Here is a 23,099-nt window from a genome sequence, read left to right as displayed (position 1 = left end):
GCATCCCGGGCTTGGCTTGGAAAGGAGGAGTCAGCTTCACAGCGCTGAACTCCGTCACACCGGCACTGGTGGCGACGCCCCAAGGGACCGCATTCTTAGCGACCGCTTCTTAGTTTGCTGCACCAAAGTGTTTTGAGAACAGCCTATTCCAAAGAGAGACTTTAATATTAAAATATTTTATTAATCTGTTACTAAAATAACATATATATTTTTTTTCCCCAGAGCTCTAAAGTGCAGAATTCATTTCTCCTCCCCTTGCACTACCCAAACGAGCATGCTTTGGAAGGACAGACCAGCCTTCCTCGCTTAACGTTTGCTTTCCCTGTCAGCAGCAGGCAGTCCATACCCCTGGAGTGGTGCTGCCCTACACAGATAACTCCCACTCTTGTCCTCTTGGCTGCTTGTACAAAACGCGTCCTGGCTGCCGTGCAGGTAAGAGTTAAAGGGAAGAAACTGAACTGGCCTGGGACAGTCTGACAGCTTGTGCTGCCTGCAGAGGGTTTAAGCTCAACAGTGCTCTAGACTGGATTGAATCGCGGTTTTCTGAACTTGGAGGTGTTGGGATCGACTGTGTTGTTAGCCAAGGGGCAGGTGGGGGTGTAGGGAGCTGCTCTGTTAGGCTGCAGGTGCTTGTACCTTAAAAGCAAAGACAAAGTGTGCTGCTCTGAACTGCACAGCAGGTACCGCGCGAACTGCTGCTGCAGCACCAAGAGGCCTCGTGTGATTCTTGACGCATTTACCACAGTAATAGTGTGACTTAGTAATGAATTGTGATGAGTTCTCTGGTGCAGATTGAAGAAACTGAAGTTTTTGGCAAACTCGCCGTACACATTCTTCCCAACTGAACACGGCTGATAAAGGCTGTCTCGCAGTCAGGTGTAATAACTGTTTCTGCCCCCAGCTTTGCAGAAGCCAGCTCTCTTCAAACCCTGAACTGTGTAAGGACAGTTGTGGTTTCCTAGGGAACCTGCCCTTTCCCAGGGCCTTCTGGCTGAAGTAGAGCACGAGCACCTCCCAGCTCAGCGAAACGAGTCAGTATTTCTTCTCTTTTTCCACTCGCATCATCTGTAACCTTAACCCAACTCCTTCCCCCTTGTTACACAAAACTCACCCTAGGAAAGGCAACTGAAAGTAAACATGCCAAGTGCTACTGGAAACAGAAAGGGGAGGGAAGAGGTGCCTTTGCTGGACTGGAGTTTAGCTTCCTTCCTGAGCAGTACTGTCAAACGTGTGACTGACAGGAAAGAGTCTGATAACGCAGCTGAGAGCACCATTACTGCGAGGGTTGGGGTTTGGGGATTGTTTTTGGAACAACAGGGCAGAGGTAACACAAAAGTAACAACTCAGTTAAGGTGCTGTCTTGCCTAGCAGCTCCTTGACAAGGCGAGACTTGCTAGGTGAAGGGTTGTGATTGAAGCAGCTGCTCAAAGCTTAATTTTAAGGAGAAATTAAGATCTTGTATGAGCCCATCTGACGCCTCCCCACCTCCTTCCAGTAGCACAAGCAAGTTACAATGCACAGGCAACATCGACAGTTCACATTTCAGCTGGGCATCACGTATATAAATAAATTATATTAATTTAATCAAATGTAAGACACTTTAAATAAATGAAATGCTAGAGAGAGTGACACCTCCTCTCGAGTTATTTCCCAGCAGGAATAGGGAGTGGCTTGGCCTTCTGTTCTCCCACACGTTCATTGGTTCCTGAACACCCCCAACCCTCAAGTCTTGACGGGGATGGTTTGTTTGCACCCAGCTGCGCTGCCATCCGCTTCGGGTAAGCCCACCGAGTGTTCCGTGGTGGCGATGAGCAGCATGTCCAGGGTGGTCTCGGTACACTTGGCAATGAAGCGGATGAAAGGCCTCACGTCACCCTCGTTGGCCACTTCCAAGACGTGGTAATACTCGGCCCGCTGCTCCTTGCGGATGGTGATGGGCGGGTAGCCTGCCTGCATCAGGATGAGGTTCATCAGCAGGCGCGAGGTCCTCCCGTTGCCATCCACGAAGGGGTGGATGTACACCAGCTTGTAGTGGGCTAACGCTGCGAACTCCACGGGGTGCAAGCTCATGGCGTCCTCCGAGTTCATCCACTGCACGAACTCCTGCATCTGTTTCTCGACGTCCTGGGGATGGGGCGGGATGTGATGTCCTACGAACACCTGAGTAGCCCTGAACCGCCCTGCCTCCACCGGGTCGGCGTAGCCCAGCACTCTGCGGTGTATCTCCAAGATGTCAGTGATGGTTACGGAGCCTATCCGCGATACCAGCGTGGTGTTGACGTACTTCAGAGCCGCGTGCATGCCGATCACCTCGTTCTGCTCCACCAGGCTTTTTCCAGGAACAGCGTACCTCGTCTCGATGATGTGTCGGATTTCTGACAGCGTCAGAGTGTTGCCTTCAATGGCCACCGTGTGGTAGATGTGGTGGTAATAGGACTCCTCCATCACGCGGCGCAGGGCAGAATTGCCTTTGGGGATCGCCATCACTTTTTTAACCTTGCTGTCGATAATGCTGAAATACCTCTGGTCTATCTCTTCGACTAAAGGTAGCGTCCGGTCCCGATTGATCAGAGCCTTCTCGTTGCAGGGAGAAAGGGTTAGCGCTTTGGAGTACAAATAGTCGGCTTGGAGGATGTCTTTTTCCTCTTCAGAAAAGATCCCAAATTCATTCAGGGCGTCCACGTAATCAGGGTCCATTTTGAGGGCGTACACAAAGAGTTTGTGAGCTTTCTCCCGCTTTCCTTGGCGCTTCATTTCGAGGGCTTGGTTCAGAGCTGCTTTGGCTTCTAACTTCACTTCTGAAACGCAATGGTAACAGAGAACAGGGCAGTGAGTTTTGCTGAAAACCTCTGGAGACCGTCGCTGTTCACTGCTACAAGAATTAAAGCCCGTCTGGAAGAACTGTAACGGAGCACTCGTGTTCCAGCCCTTGCTGGGCTCCAAGCACAGAGGCTTATGCCACGTTTACAGACCGAGGACACAGCAGCAGAGCTGCTCCTGGCAGGAGCTGGGAGCAGCACGGCTAAAGCTGGCCACAGGCATGTAGCCAACCCGGCAAAACTCGCTTTGGCCACCAGGCTGCTTTGCATGGGAGGAGACCGAGTCCTAAATACATTCTCTTGGCAATAACGGCGGTTCTCTCACTAGCAGCACAGCCCACAGCTGCTACCAGCGCTTCTATCTGTTTTTTCAATGAACTATATCAAACATCTTCCCACCAATAGCAGCTGTCATGTGAGCAAAGATACACTGCTGGAATTGTAATGATTCCTTTGAATGTTTTCTGAATTAATGTTCTACGACAGCCACTATTTCAGGATTAAGGCTGTGTATCCCAGGTTACTGTGTATTAAATAAACACCACTCTCTATTCCAGTTACCTTAACAGAACTTACTAGTACCGAAAGCATGAAGAAAAACTTCTGAGACAAAGGAAGGCTGAGAGAAGGCCAGCGCATCGCCCTTCTGCGGCACAGGGCCACGGGATGCAGTCGGGCTGCTGCCTCTGGGTCATTTACAGCTGACGTTAAGTTGGGCAGGGAGTAGTTTGTGACCATTATGGGGTACAGGAGAGATCAGGTAGTGGTGGGCAGGTCTCCAACAGCGACTCAGCTGTTCCCCTGCGCCTGCCCGGGGACACTTACCTGGGGAGGCTTTGCCTTTCGGCACCAGCAGCTCCAGCCCATTGGAGGTCACGCTCAGCCCGGTGCTTTGTCCTGTGTATCTGGTTACCCCCGAGGAGCCCGCGCCCAGTTTACTCTTCAGGAAGGAGAGTCCTTTGAGCACGGCGTGGCACTGGTCATCCACAGCAGCCAGCGGGAGCAGCAGCATCACCAGCGAGGCCAGGAGGAGCGCCAGCACGGCCGCCCACCTGATGCGGACCCAGAGGGTTATCCATTTCAACTCGGGATCTGACGCCATAGACATGAGATTCATCCTGCTTCCAAGAGAGAGACGAAGAACATCTCCTTTCCCACTGCTCCCACCTGGAAACAGAAACAGCTTTAGCCAGAGCTCTGTGTCACGGGGCAGGCGCGGTGCTGGAGACGTGGCACCTCGGTGGACTTGAGCATACGTGCTCTGGGCTTCTGTCACAGCTCTTAGGGGTTATCCCAAGCACCCCCCTTTCCCTGCCCCTTCCAAGTGCATCAGGGCAGGGCGCATGCAGCATTCAGCGTGACACAAATCCTTACGGGATCTACTCTACATTAACGTGACACCAGCCATGTGAAGAGACGTGGATGCCCAGGAGCAGCACTGGGCCCTGAAGGGATGAAGGAGCTCTGTCCTGTATGGCACAGGTACCCAATCTCCTCCCTCCCCCACCTCCCAGCTCTCCTCCGGGCCTGCGACCCCCCGAACCAGGCGCTCCAGGCTCCTGCGCCACCTCCCGCTGTGGAAATCCCTCCCCAAACCCCCACGTTCCTCCCTCCCCGCCCCGGTTCCCCTTCGGTCGCCGCCCCTTCTCCAGCACCGTTCCCTCCCCAGGCCTCCTTCCCCCCAGCCTGGCCCCCCTCACCCCCAGCTTCTCTCTGTCCGCCCCCCCTCCGGTCCTCCCCCGCTGCCCCGGCCCGCAGCCCCCCGACCTCAGCCTCCCCTCAGGCCGGCGTCTTCCTCACCCACCGGGCCCGCCTCGGCCGCGGCCCCCGCAACCCCCAGCCTCCCCTCCGGCCGGGGTCCCCCTGACCTCACCAGCACCCCCAGGGTCCCCCTCGCCCTCAGGTTCCTCTCCCGCCCCAGGGTCCCCCCCAGCCCCGGTCCTTCCATCACCTTTGCCGCCTCCCGGAGCCGCCGGCTGCCGGCTACAGTTGCCCCGCCCACTGGGACCCCGCCCTCCGCGCCCTGCCATTGGCTGAGCCGCCCATCTTCTCCTTTCCTATTGGCGCTTACAGCGGATCCTTCTCGCTTGTGTTCCTTCCCCTCCTTCCTGCCTTCGGCTTCCTGTCGCGTCTTCCGGGTAGCACCACGCCCCCGGAGTGGGAGAGGCTCGTGGAGGGTAAGAACTGGTGAGCGCTCACGCCAATCGTAGGAAGAGCAGCCAATAAGAAGGGCCTACGGACTAGGGGGCGGGCCCACTTGCTATTTAAGGGCTAAGAGTCCACGCCCCCCCGTTGCTAAGCGACGGCGGCGGCCTAGGCTGGAGCGGGCGCGATGGCTCCCGTCAGGCCCGGGCCCGGGCCTCGGCCTCTGTCGCTCGCCTCAGCCTCGGCTCAGAGCTCCGAGGAGGCCCAGCCCGGCTGGGCAGCTTGAGGACGTAGGGCCGGGAGATGGCAGCGACCTGGCTGGTGCGGCCTTCTCTGCGGAGGGGCTGGGGGTGGCCGGGAGCATCCGCCAGCGGGGCTCTGGGGGGGAGAGGTGGTGTGAGGGGCGCAGCAAACCCTCCTCGGGGTGCACGGCTTGTTTGTTGGCATGGTAAAAACCCCTTTTTTTTTCTGTTTGAGATGAGTTGTCTTATCGCCTAACTCTGGCCTTTCTGGAAAAATACTTTTTTTTTGCCTTAAGGCAGCAGGGTGTGTCAGTAAGCAATGCACCTTGGTGCTCCATAGCAGGGCTGTGCCTCTCCCTTCCCTCCACTGGAGACCCAGAATGGGGAGAGATTTGACAAAAAGAGAAAATTTTAAGCAATTGCAGGTAACTCAGATTTCAGTACCTAGCGAGATAAGACAGTTTTCTGCCAGATGCTTACGCAGCAAATCATCACTGGCAGGGAAAAATAACCTGGTTTGTCAGAAATAAATCATGGCAATTTAAACTATTTTTCTTCTTTGTAGCTGACAGCTGTGAAAAAGCAGGTAGGGTAAATAAAGATTTTGCACTGTGAGGGTTTGGAGCTCTCCCCCACGACGTGCCCAGAGGAATGCTGAAGACAGGCCTGGGTTACTTCTCTACAGACAGCGCACACCAGGAGCGCTGGACTTGAACAAGGTTCTTCATGCGATGGCTCCTGTCCCTGTGGGGTATTTCAGGGAGAGGCTTTACCAGCATCTGTCCTTTCTGCTTTTGCTTACTGGCTGGGGCGAAGGGGTAAAGGATGCATCTAGAACTTTCTTGTGATATTGGATTGGCTTTGTTGGCAAGAACATAAGAAGGAAAAGGAGCGGACTTTAATTATTTTAGAATGAACAACTGTTCTTAAACACACAGTTCAAGAAAGGCAGTTGGGAAGAGGGAGGTGTGCCCTAATTCCTGCCCACATGTCTGCCTCTATGCAGGCCGTCCATTGCGAAGCCTCGGAGAGAAGCCAGCTCTGAGATCCCTCCTGATGTTTTGAGCACAAACACAGCGTTCTCTCCTCGGATGTTGTTCCTCGCAGCCTGTTGGGAATGCACCAAGGGCCCCTTTCCTGAACAATGACTTGAAACCAAACCCTTCAGAGGAACTGCTGGTTCAGTTTCCTTTGCATGGTGGACTTCCAATGACGAGGACAAGCCACCTTTGTGCCCAAATGGTCAAGGAATACACTGCCAGCACTTAAGTAAGAGCATGCTGTCCCATATATGGATGCTGTGTGCACAGCACCCTGATCCAGGTTAGCTTCATGCTGTTCTGCTTCCTCTACAGACACCTCGGAACTGGGCTGATGTTGCATTCCGTGAAGGTTTCCAGAGACTGTCTTCCTTTCCTTGCTCGTTTTCCGTGAGGGAAGGCAGTAACCACTCTCTCGGCACCAGGGCGCTCTCAGATGTTTATTGATTTTACCAGGATTGACAAAAGCAGCTTGATGAACTCGGTTCAACTGGCATCCCTACAAAGAGACTGACAGCGCCTCAGCTCTGAGACCGCTCGGCAGCAAACAGAGCCCAAGGCAATTCCTGTAGCACAAAATTACCACGTCCTCCAGCCGTTTGGAGCCTGCCAGAGCCCGTTAATGCTGAAAGATAAGTTTGGGGGATAATTAGCATTTGAAGGATGAGCAAATCTATCTGCCCTTCAAGAGGAGGCTTCGACAGAAACGTGTGTTTTCCTCAGTGCTGGTGATATGGCACCCAAGCCTAATTATGGCATAATTATAGAGTGATGATGGATTTTCCTCTTAAAAATGGTGAGAAGCACATTTATAATCTGTTCGCCAGTTAAATCCAATCCAACAGAGGAAAACAACACTGATAGTCTGGAATGCCTGGCATCTCCTCCCGGCGCTGATGCCTCTGGTAGCCTTGGAGCGGTACTTCTTTGTGACTGCTGTGCTAGAAGCCGACAGTGCCACGCTGTCGCTCGGAGGTGCCAGCAGCACTGCCGATACCTGGCATTTCCACAGCTCTTCCTCAGCACGGATCCGGCACGGCTCAGGGGTTGCCGTTGCCAGTACATCATACAACACCGTGATTTATGATTTTGTCAGGGGTAGCGAAGGGAGATCCCGATGTAGGTGGTAGGAAAGAGTAGGGTTGGCCAATGCTGGAGCCCTGGGTTGGCCCACCGGGCCTCCCTGGCAGCGCTCAGCGTGGGTGGACACGGACGTGTCCGGAGCCACGGTTGTGCCGAAGGGCTCCGTTCTGGACTCTTAGCCTCCAGGGGGAATTTGCATTTGAAATGGTGCCACTGGTTACGGCGTTGCAGAGGGACACTGGAGGGATTACGGTTGTGTCATGGGAGAAGACGTGCGAGAGGCTGGTTCTTATAACTTAATATTTGGGGCTGAATCCGGTGAATGTGGAGGCGGATGGGTCCCTGCAGCCGGCAGATGGCACTGACTCATTTCGCTGCTCTACAGGCACTGACTCATTTCGCTGCTCTACAGAAACCTCCCAGCGTGCTGCAGTCTCTCTCCTGGACCTTTACACCTTCTGCCTTTAGAGGCAGTCATCATGAAAAACGTATTTTAAGATTGAGTAAGGCTCTGGCTTCCGTTTGGAACTATTTGTACTGGGATAAAAATCACCTTTCTGTGCACTTAGGAGGTTTTTGGGATCTGTTGCCGATGGGGCGTAACAGTGGCTTGCGGCACAGACCTTGGGCTTCTCTGAAGCTTGCCCAGTGCTGCGTCTGACGGTGGCTGTTAGGCTGATCCTTGTGGTAATCTTCTCTGACATAAACTTGGAAGATGTGATAAGGCAGAAGCGTTAGTGTTGTTTCCTTCTGGCTTTCCTGGGCCACATGTGAAAAGGAGGAAAAAAAGCAAAAGGGAGGATTTGTCTGCCCTCCCCTCCCAGCCTCGAGTCTGGCCATGCCCAGCATCCCCGCAAGCCTTGCCGTGCTGGGGGGGTAGTGGTCTGTCTTTGTCCCCCTCCAGCCCAGGTTTCATCTCTCTTTTGTTTGCTGTGCTCTTGGACGGTGTCGCTGGGCCTTGCTGGCGACGGGTTGTCCTTGAGTTGGGTTAAACCGGGGCAGTGATCTGCGTGAGGAGCATCGCTCGGGAGAGGCTCCTTGTCCGTATGAGGGTGGTCTTATCAGGAGAAGCTACTGGATGCAGCGGCAGGATTGCCTGTTGAAGTGCAGGGGTTTAATCAATGAACAGATGGGCAAGGAAGAGATCAAATGCCTGGTGGTAAAGCTGTCACCCAGGTCAAAGCAAGGTTGTTGTGAAAAACGGTTTCGACCTTCTCGGCTGCGCTGTTCACAAGGCGAATGGGAACCGCGTCCCAGGTCCGAGTGCAAGACCAAAGGGATTTTTAATTAAAGAGAAAATAGAAGGGTAAGCAAAAAGCAAGAGCTAGGTTGCACTGTGGTGATTACTTCTTCTAGCTGCAAACCAAAGATGCTGAATTCAAGGCGAAGTGAACGATTTAAAGCTCTTAGTGCAAACACTGAGGAGCACAAACAGACGACTGAATAGATAACTGAAAACAAAGCTCCGAGAGAGTGCAGGAACAGAGGGCTACTTTGGCTCTCTTCACAAATAATGAGGAACGAGCTTTTCAGACAGATCGGTTTGCGGTGCTGGGAATAAATGGACAAAGGGAAAACTTTCAAAGCGAAGCCGCAGCCGAGTGCGATGTTATTTCAGCTGAGCTGGGACAGAGCGGTTCTAACGCCAGACCGGTAAGCTTGTTTCAACCAGCAGGTCCCAAGCGCAGCCACTCTGCAATGTCTGGGTATAATGAGGAATGCAATTTGGAGGCAAGGAGTGAAAAAGGAGAGTCCCATCTGCGTGGAAGGAAAGCTCTTTCGTAGTTGCGCTGGTGCTCGGCACAAGTTTCCAATCAGCCGTGCGTTGCTGCCGGTTTGAAGGTCCGGCAGGCAGCGGGGCACAGAAATAACCATCCAAAGGCAGCGGCGAGTGCTGCAGGGCCGGTACTGTCCCCAGGCGGGGACAGAGGTGGAAATGGCAGCGCTTGGGATGCCTCCCCGCTCTAGCGAAGAGTTTTCAGTCATAGTGCGGGGAGTAAACCTGAAAACTCTTGGGAAAAAAAAAAACCAACATATTTTGTGGGAGAGAACATTGTTTCTCATGGCAGTTCCTGTTCTTGCTGGCTGTCCTGCCTTGGGGTAAGAAACATCAGCTCTTACGGAAGTTGTGGGCTGTAGAAAGCTGCAGCCATACACGACCCCAAGGTTGAAAAGAACATTTCTTGGGGGCCTCGGTCTGTTGCTACCCCTGAGCCTCATTAGGGACTTCTTGGCCTTTCACTCGCAGTCCCCAAACTCCGTGGGAGTCCTGCCTCAGTGGGGACCTGGGGGAGGGGTAAGGCAAATGGCTGCACGCTCATCTCCAGCCTGTCCTTGAAGCTGAGGTGGAAATACTGGCTCTGCAAGAGGAGTCGTTTTGGACTAACTGCCACATATACTTGACTAATGTGACTCCACGCCAGGCAATCTGGAAATATATTAAACCCGTGAGCTACTGCAGCGATGATTTGCATGGCAGTAACAGACGGGAAATTGCCTCCCACAGTCTCCTCTCTGGGTTTTGATCCTGTGAAGTGCCAGGTATCCCCAACTCCAGCCATTTAATTGATTCCAGGAGGCAGTAGAGACCTCCTGGGATAATGAGGCCTTCTGGGGTAAGATGCTCAGTTAATCGCTTTGCTTTTACCTCCTCTGGCTGAGTGAAGAGAGGGTTCAGCTAAAAATGCAACAAAAGCAACGCTTGTTAAGAGGGATTTAGCGTCAAAGTCTATGTAGGTGCATGATCCCGCTGGCCGTCCTCCTGGCACGCTGCACAGAGCTTCATTGGCCTCTGATCAAATATTGGGGAGCACAGAAACCTGCTTTAGGACACGGCACGAGGAGGAGCACCTTCCCAAGAGCCATGCAGGGGTGAAAACAACCTCCTGATCCTTTCCAGGTGCTGGAGGAGCAGTCGGATCAGGGCAGCGCTCGCAGTGTAGCCTGGCAGAGAAGGGTGGAGAGCTGTCTGTGCTGCAACAGAGACTTCTCTTCCTTTCTTCTCATTTTCTTCTCTTCCTCTGGGGACACATTTGCAGAATGCATCATTCAATAGTTAAAAACTCCGCACACTTGCTGTCTCTGGGGCTTGTAATCTAGGACAGGGAGGGCTAAAACAGGCAAGAGGGTAGGTGTTTCGTAGGAGCAGATTACAAAAGGAGCTATTTTACCTTGTAAGCTCCTCAGCTCGCCCCCTGCTGAGATACTGACAGCTGTCAGAGCTTAGCAGATGTCCCACAGAGATTTGGGAGGGCAACGCAACAGCTTGTCAGACGCGGAGGTGGCCGCCTTCTTGCGGATGCAACGGTGGGACAGGCTTGGCTGAAGGTGGTCCTTCATGTGGGTGGGGAGCACGAGGCTGGCACCGCTGGGGTCCCTGGGGGCCTCTGCGTGTGCCCAGGGAGGTGCCGATGCCGTTGGCTGTAGCGGGGCTGGAGGCAGTGGTGGCCCCAGAGGCCACGGGCACCATGCTGTGGCTTTCTATGCTCAGAAATCCTCTCCTAGCCTTAGACACCCTCGAGATCTTCCTTTCTCTATTTAAAAACCCACCCAGTTTATATCTGGGAATGATGGGGTCCTCATTACTCTTGCCCTTGGTTTGCAGGGGGCTTTTGGCAGCTGGAGGATGGAGCCTGTGGTGGTGTCTGGCTGGAGATGCTTCCTCACAGGCAGCTCTTCCCATCCTGCTTGCTTTGGCCTGGAGGACCAGGGTGTCCTTCTGCTGCCCTGGATGCAGGATGCGGCTGTGGGGAGAGGCAGAGTCTGAGAGCGGGTGGTCCGGGGGCAGCCGGGCCACGGGTGGCTGTGGAACAGGGGAACCTTTTCCTTAAAGGTACCAGGAGAGGATCTAAGTTTCCAAAGGCTCCCGGAGCCCAGGATATTCAAATGGCTCTTTATATGTGCTGGTTGTTCCAAATCCAAAGCAGGTGGACGATTCTTTGTAAATCCCAAAGCACCTCTGTGATTAGTAATGTTGATAGGGAGATCTGAACTCTCCACAACTGTTTTCTCAGCACCTACACTGAGGCAGGAGTTGGAAGAAATGGATTTGCAGAGCAATCTGTGCTGTACTCAGCAGTGCTCAGATGCTGACTTGAGAGTCCTCTTGGAAATACGGAGAAAGAGCATGCGTCGTTCACAGCTTTCTGTGGCTCTGTTAATTTTCCTGCGTGCTGCTAAATAAAATGTGTCCTCTGAAATTCCTCCAAATTAAAACTCAGGCTCCTCTCTTCCCCCCTGCCGGCAGCGACGCAGCGAACAGCCCCTGTTTATTACCAGCAGTGTAACTCCATCTTTATCAGGTTCCTCCAGCGCTCTGCAAAACTTGGAGCTGTTAAATGTTTCGCTTTATACGGCTGGATTTAATTACTTTGGAGATGGAATGTTAAATCTCCTCGGTTGGGCTTTATGGCTTTCAACAGGAAGAGGCTGAGCTGGAACAGGAGCCACGTGTAAATCTCTCTCTGCGCCGCTATGTAGGGTGAGCTCCACCAGCAGCTCTCGCAGGCGCTCGTCATCGCGGGGAAGCTCCTTGCTGCGCCGTACGCCTGCAGCCCTTCTCCGCAGAGGCCAGGCACCATGTACTGGGCTCATCCTGTCCCTTCCTGAGCCCTGGCTGCCTGTTCCCTAAAGGGGTGCTGTGCCAGGCTCCTGTTTGGAGTGGGAAAAGTGTGTGGTGTGCTGATGCCTCCTGGGCCGGCTCTGCCTGGGCCTCGTCCTGCGGGATGGGTGCAGCGTGCTAGTGGGGCAGGACCGAGCTGCGCCTTTTCCCCGGGAAAGCAACGCAGAGGCTGTGGAGATAAATCCCAGGCAGCTCGGGCATGTACCCGCGGGCTCCTGCCTCGTCTGTCAGCTCAGGTGATTTGTCTAAACCCACATGTTGTCTTCGCGGCAAGGAAGCCTTTCTGACAGAGCCCTGTTGTTATCGTTTCTCACCTCGTAGCCCACTTGTTGCCTCCTTTCCGGTCCTCGAGCCTCACGCCTGCGCCCTTCTGTGTGCCACCTCCTCCTCGCTGCAGCTCCCCGGCGGTGAGCGATTGCCAGGCTGAGCTCCCGCGCTCTGCCCTCCCTCGCCTGCCTTTCGCTCAGCTCCAGAAGCTGCAGCTTTACCGCCGGGCTATTTGTAGCCGATGATCAGCTCCTGCCAGGTGAGCCTAAACCTCAGCCCACGGTGTGGGCAGCTGGATGCAGTTTGGGTCCTGAAAGCGGTGGCGCATCTGTTGCTTTTGCGGGCTGGGCCAGCACTGTGCCTTCGCCCAAAGCAGCGAGGGGCCTCCCTTTCCTCAGAGCTCCGTCTGTTTTGGAAGCAATTATAAGATCGCCATTTCTCCCAAAGGGCTTCAGGCAAGAGCCAAGAGCTCTGTGGAATTACTTCAGCTGATGCTCACTGAATGTTTCAGTAAATGGGCGATGTTGGGTCATAATTCAGTGCAGCTCCTCCAGGGACGCAGCCATAGCTTGGCCAGTGGTGCTGCACGGCGTAGCTGTACAAGTGCAAGCCAGGACGATGCTCTGCTTTGGTAGGGATCAACGTTTGAGGGCTCTAATCTAGAGGGAAACAGGAATGTTCCTCCTTGTTCTGCATTCATGGACTCCTGGCTGATGGCACATCTGTGTCTCATATATCCAGGGCTACCAAGGAAGAGAAAAGCCTGAGGATGGAGATGGCCCTTTGCTGTCACGTCTGGGAAGATGCCTGGTGATTCCCTGGCCTCTGCTCTGGGAGGGTTGGGTCACTCGTTAGTCCAGCTACCAACTCAGTGACAGTCAGATCATGCAGAAAACAGCAGCTCGCCTGGGGACTCTTGAATGTCAGGAGTAAGTAGTAGCCTCATCTGTTATAGTTACTTCATTTGCAGGCATTTAATTGAGGCTCCTGCTGACATTTGGGTTATGTGCCTCGTCAGCCGTGGACAGCGGGCTGGGCAGGCTCCCTGACTTCCCAGAGCATGAACCTGCTAATAACTGGGCTTCTGCAGAACCCCGTCTTCGCTGCGTTCTTGTTCGTGTTTCGTTATTACATTTAGTCCCTAGTGACTGCGGAGCAGACAGCTGGCAAAGATTTGCATACGGCATGAAATTAAGTGAGTTCATTTTAATGTCTAATCTGTGCAAAGCTGAAATTTGGTTTCTAAAAGCCTCGCTTTGCCTTATCGTTGCTGGCACATCTGCTCCATGCATTAGCCCTGGATTCCTAAAAGTTTATTTTCCCGGTATTTCCCAGGATGAACAATTAGAGCGGATCTTTGCAATCTTTTGTCAATGCTTTAACACCAGAGCTCAGGATCCTCTGGGGCACGCAGCAAGCGCTCTGCCTAGCCCTCGAGGAACATCCCTTGCATTGCCAGCGTGCCTTTCTGCTGGGCGCTTTCTTCCCAGCAGCGACGTGCCATGAGAAGGTCCCCCAGCCCTTGCTGCCGTGGCATGTTCGGCAGCAGACTCTGGGATTGCACTGTGCCAGCTGTCAACGGGCTCCTTCCAGCCAGCGCCGCTTTGATCAGCTTCCCTCCAGTGTGCAAAAGTCACTTCTAAGCCGTCACTTGTCCTCAAAGCATGAAGCCGGCTTCAGAACTGGGCTGTGATATTTATTTCTGTTCCTCTTCGGTCTTTTCTGGTTCACCTCTCGGGTGAAGTGTTGAGAGGGAAACCAGCTGTGCCCAGCGTGGGGTACGGCGGGGAAATTTCTCTTAGACCTCGTCTGTGCTCGGGGAATACAGACACGATTTCTCAGGTGCGGGAAGCCCTGGAGGAGCAGGTCCTGCAGCTCGTAGCATTCCCACCTCTCGGTCGCTGAGACCAGAGTGTGCCCCGTCAGGGCTGTTTTGGGGCTCAGGGATGAGGCAGCAGGTGAGAGGATGTACTGGAGGTCAAAATAACACAGCAGCTGTTTATTGGTGTTCTAGGAGTGGAGAAAATGCTGGATGGATGTTGTAAATGCTTCGTAAGAGCTGTTTCCTTCAGTGCAAATGTAACGGTGGACTGGCCTTCCAGTGCGCTGTGCTCGTGGTGCCCAGCTTTGGGAGAAGGTGACAAAAGCACCTGGCAGCAGTGTTTGATGTTTGTGAGAAGTTGTTTCTGATTCAAGTCTCCACCCCAGTATTTGGAGGATCCGGGAATGCAGATGGAGCACCTGAAAGGAGGTTCTCAAATATTCCCAGTTAGGAAAGAAGTGAAAAATACTCTGAATATCAAGAAGCGAGTGCTGAGGAGGCATCCAACTGCGGCCCTGGAGCAGAGCTCTTGCAAACAGTGACTCTTCTGCAGACCAAAACGGCTCAGGTTTGTTCATGCCCAGAAGGGACAGATCCAAACAGCAGAGAAGGGGGATGCTGGGGCAGAGCTGCTGGAAACAGATGGGTGGGACTGGGTTGGGCTGGCCAAGACGTGTCCCAGCGAGTTCCTTCCAGCACAACCGTGAATCAATAACGCTGAAGTTCAAGACAGCGCTTAACTTGCTCTTTTCTCCTGTTCTGCACCAGAGATCTTGGCGTCTTTCCGACCTCAGGATGGGTCTCCTTCAGCTGCCTTTTCAGGTGGGGCAGGTGAAGCCTGGGGCAGTGAGAGGACAGACTGGGATCGTACAGCTGTGAAGCTGGGGCAGAATTCAGCGAGGGTGGAGTGCCCTGCCGCAGCCCCGGCCTCCCCACGTGCCCTGAGTATGTGTTCTGCTTGAAAAGAGCCGGAAAGCAGAAGCAGGGAGTGGGTTTGACAAGAGCACAGTAGTCTTGGGTTTGTGTAATGAGCTGGAATTGCAAACCTGGTGAATCTAGTGATGAGAAAGCGAGTAGAGCGCACTGCAGTTGTCTCTATGGGAGGTCTGACCTTTCTGAGCTTGAAATTCAGGACTGAGAAAGCAAAATCCTAGCTTTTTGGCAAATGATAGGAGTTTTCTTCCAGACCATCTGGAATGGAGTTTGGGGTTGGATTTTTGTGAGGTTTGTGTTGGTTTTTTTTTTGCTTTAAAGTGTCTTTTATTTAGCAGGCAAGACGTCTAGAGACTGGATGAGGAATCAGGCAGGGGCAGGAAAAGCTGCCATTTGCAAAGGCAGCAGTGCTGCCGAACAGCCTCTCGCTTTAGCCTCCCCAGCACGGCCCAGAGAGGAGCCAAAGGCCTCCTGACCGCTCTTCAGGGTCCAGAGGGAGCTCCGGCCTGTCCCTGCCACGCTCAGCCCTTGCAGGATGACACTGAGCACCCAGGTTGGCCTTTCGCTGGCCGAGGAGCCAGTTTGAAGAGTCTCCCGTCACTCAGCCCTTCCAAATGACTCGAGGTCTGAGCCCAGACATCTGCGTGGGGCCGAAGGGACGTGGTGGGGGAGCTGCACAACACCGTCAGCAAAGATCTGGGGAGTCAGAGGATGGTAAATCTCGTTTGTGGAGGGAGAGCAAGTTCTAGCAGAGATGGGTTGTGCCTTCGTCTCACCCGCGCTGTGGTGGGGTCATGCACGCCTCCTCCTTGGTGTCGCTTGAAAGATCCTGGTGTAAATAAGGCTCTTGGCTCAGGTGGTTGCTCATTCAAAGAAGTCAATTCAATTAAATTGGACTGGGTGGAGGCACAATATGGGTGTGAAAGGCTGTGGCAGAGGGCTGTAAATCCTGTTTTCTGCGGCTCTGCAGGCTGTCGTGTGCTTCGGGTCTTCTCCGAAACCAAACCCCTTTTCTAGCTCCTTCCCTCGCCCTTCCTGCTGCTCTCCTTCGGGAGGAGAGGAGGTTGGCAGGGCAGGAATCGCAAAGCAAGGGAGAGCTGATAAATCGCTGCTGTGTTTTGCACGAAGCTACGCGAGGCTGCGTGCCCCCACCGCGGGCAGCCCCGTGACCCCGGCTCCGCAGAAGCAGCCGCCCGGCCGCGCTGAGCATCGCCCGCCCGAGGAGTCGGCCCTTCTGAGAGCTCCTCGCTTCGTTTCAGAGAAACCCTAATTGGCTCGGGGTAATTTATTTTGCAGTGGTTTTGCTGCTTGCGGGGGCAGTAAAAGCAGCCGGGTTGAGCTCAGCTGCGTTTGAGCGCAGCTTCCCTGCCAGCTTCTCAGCAAAACTGCTGGTGCGGCTGGGTTCCCTGCTCCGCCACGACTGCACAAAGATACACAAACAGCTCCTGGGTTAATGAGATTAAACGTATCCAGCGGAACATCTCTATTTGTCTGGAGCGTGCTTCTTGTCCGGGCGCTGTTTAAATCCGGGTTTGAAGTCGTGAGGCTTTGCCAATCCGCCTCTCTGTGGGCACCAGTTTTGGGCCGAAGTGGGGTTGAAATTTCCCCCTTGGGCTCATCAAAGGTGCTGGGTCGTGCCAGCAGCCCGTCGCCCGGACCTGGGGGTGCTGGTTGAAACGCTGCCGGTAGCTCCCTGTGCTGGTTTGGCAGCTGCACGGGAGGAGAGGGGATTTTGACATAAGCACAGCAGGGAAGAAAACCCCCATGATCTAAAGCAAGCAAGCAAAAATCTCATTTTCTTCTTGAATTTCAGAGGGCTGAGCAGCAAACAAGCAATTACTTCCCTGTGACTTCGCCGGGTAGATCTATAATTCCTGAGTCCCAGGGGACCAGCGCTCCGAAAGCGAGCTGCTGGCTGATGGATAACCAGGGCGATGATCTGCCGGCACAGAGTGCTCCTGCCTCCTGCCGCACGGGAAATCAGTGCGGCGGGGAGAAGAGACCTCCTCGGGGCTGCGGAGACGCCTCCATCCCTCGCTCCCGGGACCCATCGTGGCTTTCTGAGCCTCGGAGTTGCAGGGCTGAGGTCTGGCAAGGCGAGAAAATAGCGATGCTCTGAAGCGATGTGCGGAAGGAGCGAGCAATACCGTGTTGTGTTCCCCCCCACACCTTGGTGCACAGAATTTTATGCACTGTAAAATTTGTTGTGTTACTGGAAATGGCATTTTGGCTGGGAATTGTACACGAGCGTGCTGCTAAATATATATAAAAAAGGCAATTGTTATTTCTTTCAAGCATAGGTTTAATTTTTCTCTGATCCCTTGGCACAGAAATTCAAATCCTGTTCTTTTGTGGGGGAAGAAGGTGCCATTTCCCCTGCCTCTCCCAGCAGCCATTTTATAAATGGGAGATAAACCGAGTGAGGTTGCCAGCGCTGGGCAGGGGGTCAGGCTGGGAGCAGGGCTGTGCTCTGAGGTCCCAGGGGATGGCTCCAGCTCCCTGCCGTAGCCAGCAGCAGCCTGTGGCGGTTTTAATTTCCAAGGAAAAACAGCAAAAGCCGCCCCCACCCCAGCCTAACTGGCTCTTTTCTGGGATTCCAGTGATGTTCAAGTCAGTCCTCTGCCTAATTAGCTTGTAAATATTACTGCAAGGGTTTTTTTTCTCTGTTCAGGCCAAGCACACCGCGTTAGACAGCAAGTGGAAGGAGAAATGCATTACGCAAACCACGAGGGAAAAGCATCTCTTTCCCTCTCTCCTGCTCCCAGCACGACCTGCCGCTTCAATGGAACAAAGTCACAGCTCTGAAAAGGTACCTCCTCTTGTTGGGGAAGGGAGAGAGACACTTGAAGGTATCAGTGTTGAAGTTTCTCTGAAGGACCAGGCAGCTGGGGCATAAAATGTGTTGGGAACCACGGCAGAGGGTGGGAAACGCACCCTCGGTGTGAGCAGAGGGGATGCTCGCTGGGTGCACAGGGCAGGACCAGGGTGAAATCCCCTGGAAGATGCATCAGCCTTGGTAAAAGCATTTGCCGGTCACGCTCCAGCAGGAATGAGGGGGACGCCCCTGTGTCAGCTGAGTTACCTGACAGTCCTGGAGACCAGAGCTGGGGTCCCCTAGGTGCCGCCTGCCCACGTGGAGCGTCCTCTGCATCCCTGAGCAGGGTTTTTTGTTGTGGAGCTGCTTAAAATGTGCTGGGAACAGGAAAGGTGGGCAGGGCTGGGGCTGTGCCTGGAGACTGAGGCTGGAGAAATGCGATTTAGCGCCTGATTAAAATGACTTCACGGGGTTCAGAGGGGCATTGGCAGAGCTGGAGCTGGCAGCACCCACGGGGCTGGCTGGGCTGGGGGCAGGCGACGACGAAGGGTGGCCTCCAACTGCGCTGGCCTCCAACTGCGCTGGCCTCCCGCCCTCCCGCCCCTTTCCCATTTCAGTTTTGATTTTCCCGACAAAACCCTAAGTTTGGGCAGCTCTTGGCTTCTGGAGTTGTTGGAGAAGCTGTGGTATTTCTTGTTTTTAAGCTTAAAATAGCCTGGAATCTGTTCTTTGTGTTTCCTGGAGACTGCTTCACTTGCCAAACCTAAGCGAGAGCCACCACGATGCAAGCAGGCATTAAAAGCCGTTGCAAGCCCTGGATTGCAGTCCGGGTGTATTTTACGGGCCTGTGACAGCTCATGCAGGAGCTGTTCCCCTGATAAGCATTATTTCGGATCACAATAAAAGCCACATTAGATCAAGGCTTTTGGCAAGACTCATTTTATAGTGGTTATGAAAGGCTGAAGTGAACTGCTTGGGGATGGGCCCCAGGGTGCATCAGTAAATAGAGGAAGCAGAGGATCAAATAAAATGAAACACGTTTTGGGTCTCTGAAAACCATCTTTAGAAAGAGTTTGGCATTATTATTATTTTCAGCCTAATGTTGTTTTCTGCCTAAGTAATGTCGGGGAAGTGTCTTGAATAGCTTCCTAATTTGCGAGGGTCCCAAAGGCATAACGTTCGGAAGGAATTGGATTAACACATGAAAAATAAATTACAGGCTGAGTGCTCGTTAGATGATTTTGAATTAATTTATCGATCAGAGGCTGGAGTGTAGGAAAATAGAGGGGGGAAATATAACTGACAGCCCTTTATCCCCAAACACATGCGATTCTTTTGCTGAGCAAACAAGGGGATCAGGCAGCAGTTTTCTGGAGACATCTTTGATTTGAGGAGCTCATCGAGCTGCATGGAGGGGCAGAGCCGCCAGGCTTGGGGCTCCCACGGCCCCATCGGGGCAGGTGGAAGAGCCTGAGGGACTCCCCTGGCTGTGGCAGCCTGTGATGGCCCGGCGGAAGAGCAAGCTGCTGCAGGATGCTGCACCCTGCTCTGTCACGCGCGGCAATGAATCTCTCTCCTGAAGATGCTGCCGTCCCCCCGGGAGCTGGGTGGTAGAGGAGATGGAACCAGGCTCTTCTTGGAGGAGTAAGGTGAAAGGCATAAGGCAGATGGCAGGAGGGGATGCTCCACTGGGCTTAAGGAACAAACCCTTTGCAGTGAGGGGCGATCACTCCGGGGACGGGGGCCAGAGCGGTGGTAGGATCTCTGTCCTTGGAGATGCTCAGGGCTCACCTGGAGAAGGTCCTGAGCTGCCCGATGTACTGGGAGGCTGGCACTGCTTTGAGCTGGGGGTTGGCTGGGGGATCTCCGAGCTCCCTTCCAACCTCAGTTAATCTGTGATTTATGAAAACACCTCCAGACACAAGCGTGTTTTTACCCAGCTTGAGCTCCAGCTTGCCCGTCCTTGTTGACCACGGCAGCTGGCCAGCACGCAGGAGCAGGTGGTGGAGTACCGGCGTGCAAACCAGCAGCGCCCTAGTGCAAAAGGCACCCAGACAGGGTTGGCTTAAGCAGCAACATCTTTTTTATTGCCACCTGTTTGTGGAAACTGTCACGGGCGTTTGCCGTTCCCTGCGATTTTTCTCTTTTATTGCTGCTTTCTCGGTCTGAGCGAGCTGGGCCTCTCTCTCGAGGTCCTCTCTGCCTGTTCCCGGGCCAGCTACAGCGAAATAAGTTTCAGTGAAAGCTGGAAACTTGGCAAATTTCTGCAGAAAAAAGTGAAGCTGGTGTTTCTTTTTAAAGGCTGAAAGCAAATACATCCCAGGAACCGAGAGTCCATTAAAAACAAAGATAACAGAGTCTCTGGGTGCCTCGCTGCTGGCACTCATCTGGCTTCCCATATTTACTTGATAACGTGATGGCTGGTGCAGCAGGCACCGATAGCTAAAAATAAACAAGGGAGCTGTTCCTTTGGGCTTTGGGTTAATCTAGTTTGGGGGAAAACGGTCCGTAGTGCCAGCTTGGGAAATCACGCTACTGTTTTTTCAACGTAAAGTGGGATTTGCCGTACCGTGCCGTGTAAACGAAGAGCAGCCGTGATGGGATGTTTAGCACAAGGCACTTGGTGTGTTTTTCCACACGGGTCAGTGCGGGTGTGCATCCCACCACGCTGCTCTTACTGGTGTTACTGGTCCTGCTCTCAGCGAGGTTTTGGTTCCAACACGCTTGTGTGGGGCTCGCTGCCCCGGGGTGGGCGCAATCGCTCTTGTTGTGGCACCTCTTGGAGCAGGTCAGCGGTGCCCGCATAGCCTCAGCACCGTCCTACTGGTTGGCACTGGAAGCAGTGGGATGGGCTTGCTGGGGGTGGCTGTACCTATTGCCACCCTGGATGGGGGGAAAGGGCTGGCCCGAGGAGCTTGGATATTCCTGGAGGGTTTATTTGCCCTGAAGGCTCCTGCGGCAGCGATCTGGGTATCGATGGCCGGACCCTGCCCTGAGCTGCCGGCCGTGGGTTTTGGCCATGGGCAAGGCGGGCTCTGCGTGGCACGGGCTGGCACAAGCCGAGGCCTCTGGGGCACACGGGGACCCTCGGTGGCCGGGTCTGTTGGGGTGAGCGCGGGATCCTCCAATCGTCTCTAATCGACACGCCGCTCTGCAGCACAGCCCCACGGACCATAACCCGCTCATTAAAGTCAATTAACTCATTAACCCTGTGCGCAGGGAGCTTTGTCTTAAAAAACGAAGTGAAACGTTGCACTCTGAACTGGGTCAGAAGCTTTTCTTTCCTTTTTTTTCACATTTTTTCCCCCCCTCTTTCCTTCCTGGAGACAGGTTTCGACTTGGTTTGGCGGCAGCCGGCAGCTCAGCTGCGAGGATCTCCCGCTCTTCCTCGACAGCGGCCATAAATCCTCCCGAAGGAAGGGGAAGGAGAAAGACGCTGATGCCGAGCCACTGCCGTAAATCCCGGTGCGAGGAAGCCAGGGAGCTCTCCCACGGTGCCGCTGGGGCTGTTTTGGGGTCCGAGCCACGGTGTGAGGGAGATGGGAGATCCTGGAGTAGGAGCAACGCTTCGGATTAAAAGGATTTGCCAACGACTAATGAAACAAGAGCCTCTAGGCTTCCATTAATTAACAAATTAGCTCATCAAGAGTCTCCCTAATTTGTCGAATATGAAGCTGCCCTATTAATTAAACAAGAGGACAGATTTTAATTTGCCTGGCAAAATCGCACATTTAATTGATAAATGACTCGTGTAAACCGTTCTGGGTGAGCGTTTCCAGAAGGAGCGATGGGGGCCGAGCGGGGCGGCAGCCGGGCCCTGGGGACCGATGCTCCCATCACCTCCCCTCCTCCTGCCCACCTGCCCTTCTCGCTAGCGCTGGGCTCTGCCAGTGCTTCATTAGCCCACCCGCTGATGGGGTCTGATTGCGTCCGACCGCTGGTATCCCCTAAATCCCATTAGCTCGCTGATTCCCACGGCTGGCCAATTATTTCGGAGAAGCTCTGCACCGACGGCTCACCGCTGGTCCTGGGGGTTCGCCGGGGTTGGGGAGATGCCGGGCTGGGGGCGGCGGCTGCCCCGGCACACGGGTAAAGCGCTCAGGGGTGGGAAATGTTTGACTTTCCCTTGGGAATTACGGCCCCGTCGTTCCCCCTTGAAGGCAGCTTCCGAAGGCCAGCGCTGGTTCGCGCTCCCCGCTGGCGATAAAGCAGCTCACCGTGCTCCCTCAGCCCCGCGGCCGGAATTTCTTCCTCCGCTTGAAGGATGGGGATAAATCAGAGGATGCCTGACGTGCAGAGCAATTGCTCACACAGCATCTCCTCAGCCAGATGTGCCGGGGAAGCAGCATCGAGCTGGGGTACCCCAGGTTCTCCTTTACCAACTGTTTTGGGGTTTTTTTCCCCAAAAAATAAAAAGAAATCCTAACGGGAGAGCGGGTGAATTATGTGGAATCCTGCCTGAGTTTTCAATTTAGCTCTATTGATTTATAAGGTCCTTTCAATTACTGAATCCTTCTCGGCGGCAGCGTGCGGAGCAGCGGTACGTGAGCTTCATACTCCATCAGGCCAGGCGCTGTGGTGGGGACCTTCTGCGCCTGCTCCAGACCGACTGAGGCACAAATAATGAGGATTTCCTCTGCAACATTTAGTAAATAAAAATCAAGAATTCGTTAGCACAAGAACTTGTCTTATGTGAAGAAAAGACTGGAGGAAAATGGGAAGTGCGGGAGTTCTCATGAACATAATATATGAAGCAATTTGACTTCAGGAGAAGGCAATTCGAAATCTTATTAAATTTTCTTCTCTCTTTTTTTTTTTTTTGAAATTGGTTGAGCGACTTCTGGGGGAGCTGGAGATTAAAAAAATACATGGACAAGAAGAAGCGACATTTCCTCGCTGCTGGGCTCAGCCGTCCCTGCTGCCTCGTGGCTCTTGGACAGGAGCTGGAAGAAGGCACGAGGGGTCAGGACCCCGAAAAGCTCTGAAATCCACTCAAAACTAGAGCAGCCCACGCCTGACTGCTTCACTTTCTCTTAGTGAGTGCTGGCGTATTAATAACCTTTTGGTGTAAAATTACTGCATTTTAAAAATTTCATTATGTCGCTACGTCATGGGACATAAAGCAGAGGCAAACCTAATTAAATTACTGAGAATTAAATTGCCAGCCCCTCCAGCAAAGCCGGGGGGGAGGCAGTTGATCGCTCCGGCTTTTGCAAGGGATCCGAATCCCTCGGCTCAGCTCTTCTCCCACCAAAGCCAGAGCCAAGCTGCCCGGAGCCATAGGGAAGGAGCTGAGCTCAACCCCTGCACCG

General features: G+C 53.7%; 1 protein-coding gene across 1 annotated transcript; it reads right to left on the bottom strand.

Moving 5' to 3' along the window:
• Positions 1-1,560: 1,560 nt before the first annotated feature.
• On the bottom strand, positions 1,561-4,849 carry FICD (FIC domain protein adenylyltransferase). Its single transcript, XM_086474255.1, has 3 exons — positions 4,771-4,849; positions 3,645-3,986; positions 1,561-2,798 (listed from the first exon to the last, which is right to left on the bottom strand). Exons 1-3 carry the CDS (start codon positions 4,847-4,849, stop codon positions 1,723-1,725), a joined length of 1,497 nt encoding a protein of 498 aa, XP_086330381.1. The 3' UTR covers positions 1,561-1,722.
• Between the last annotated feature and the right edge of the window lie 18,250 nt (positions 4,850-23,099).

This window comes from Leptosomus discolor, chromosome 16 (assembly GCF_034619465.1).
Source record: "Leptosomus discolor isolate bLepDis1 chromosome 16, bLepDis1.hap2, whole genome shotgun sequence".
Lineage (NCBI taxonomy): Eukaryota > Metazoa > Chordata > Aves > Leptosomiformes > Leptosomidae > Leptosomus > Leptosomus discolor.
This window is presented reverse-complemented; position numbering and strand designations above follow the sequence as displayed.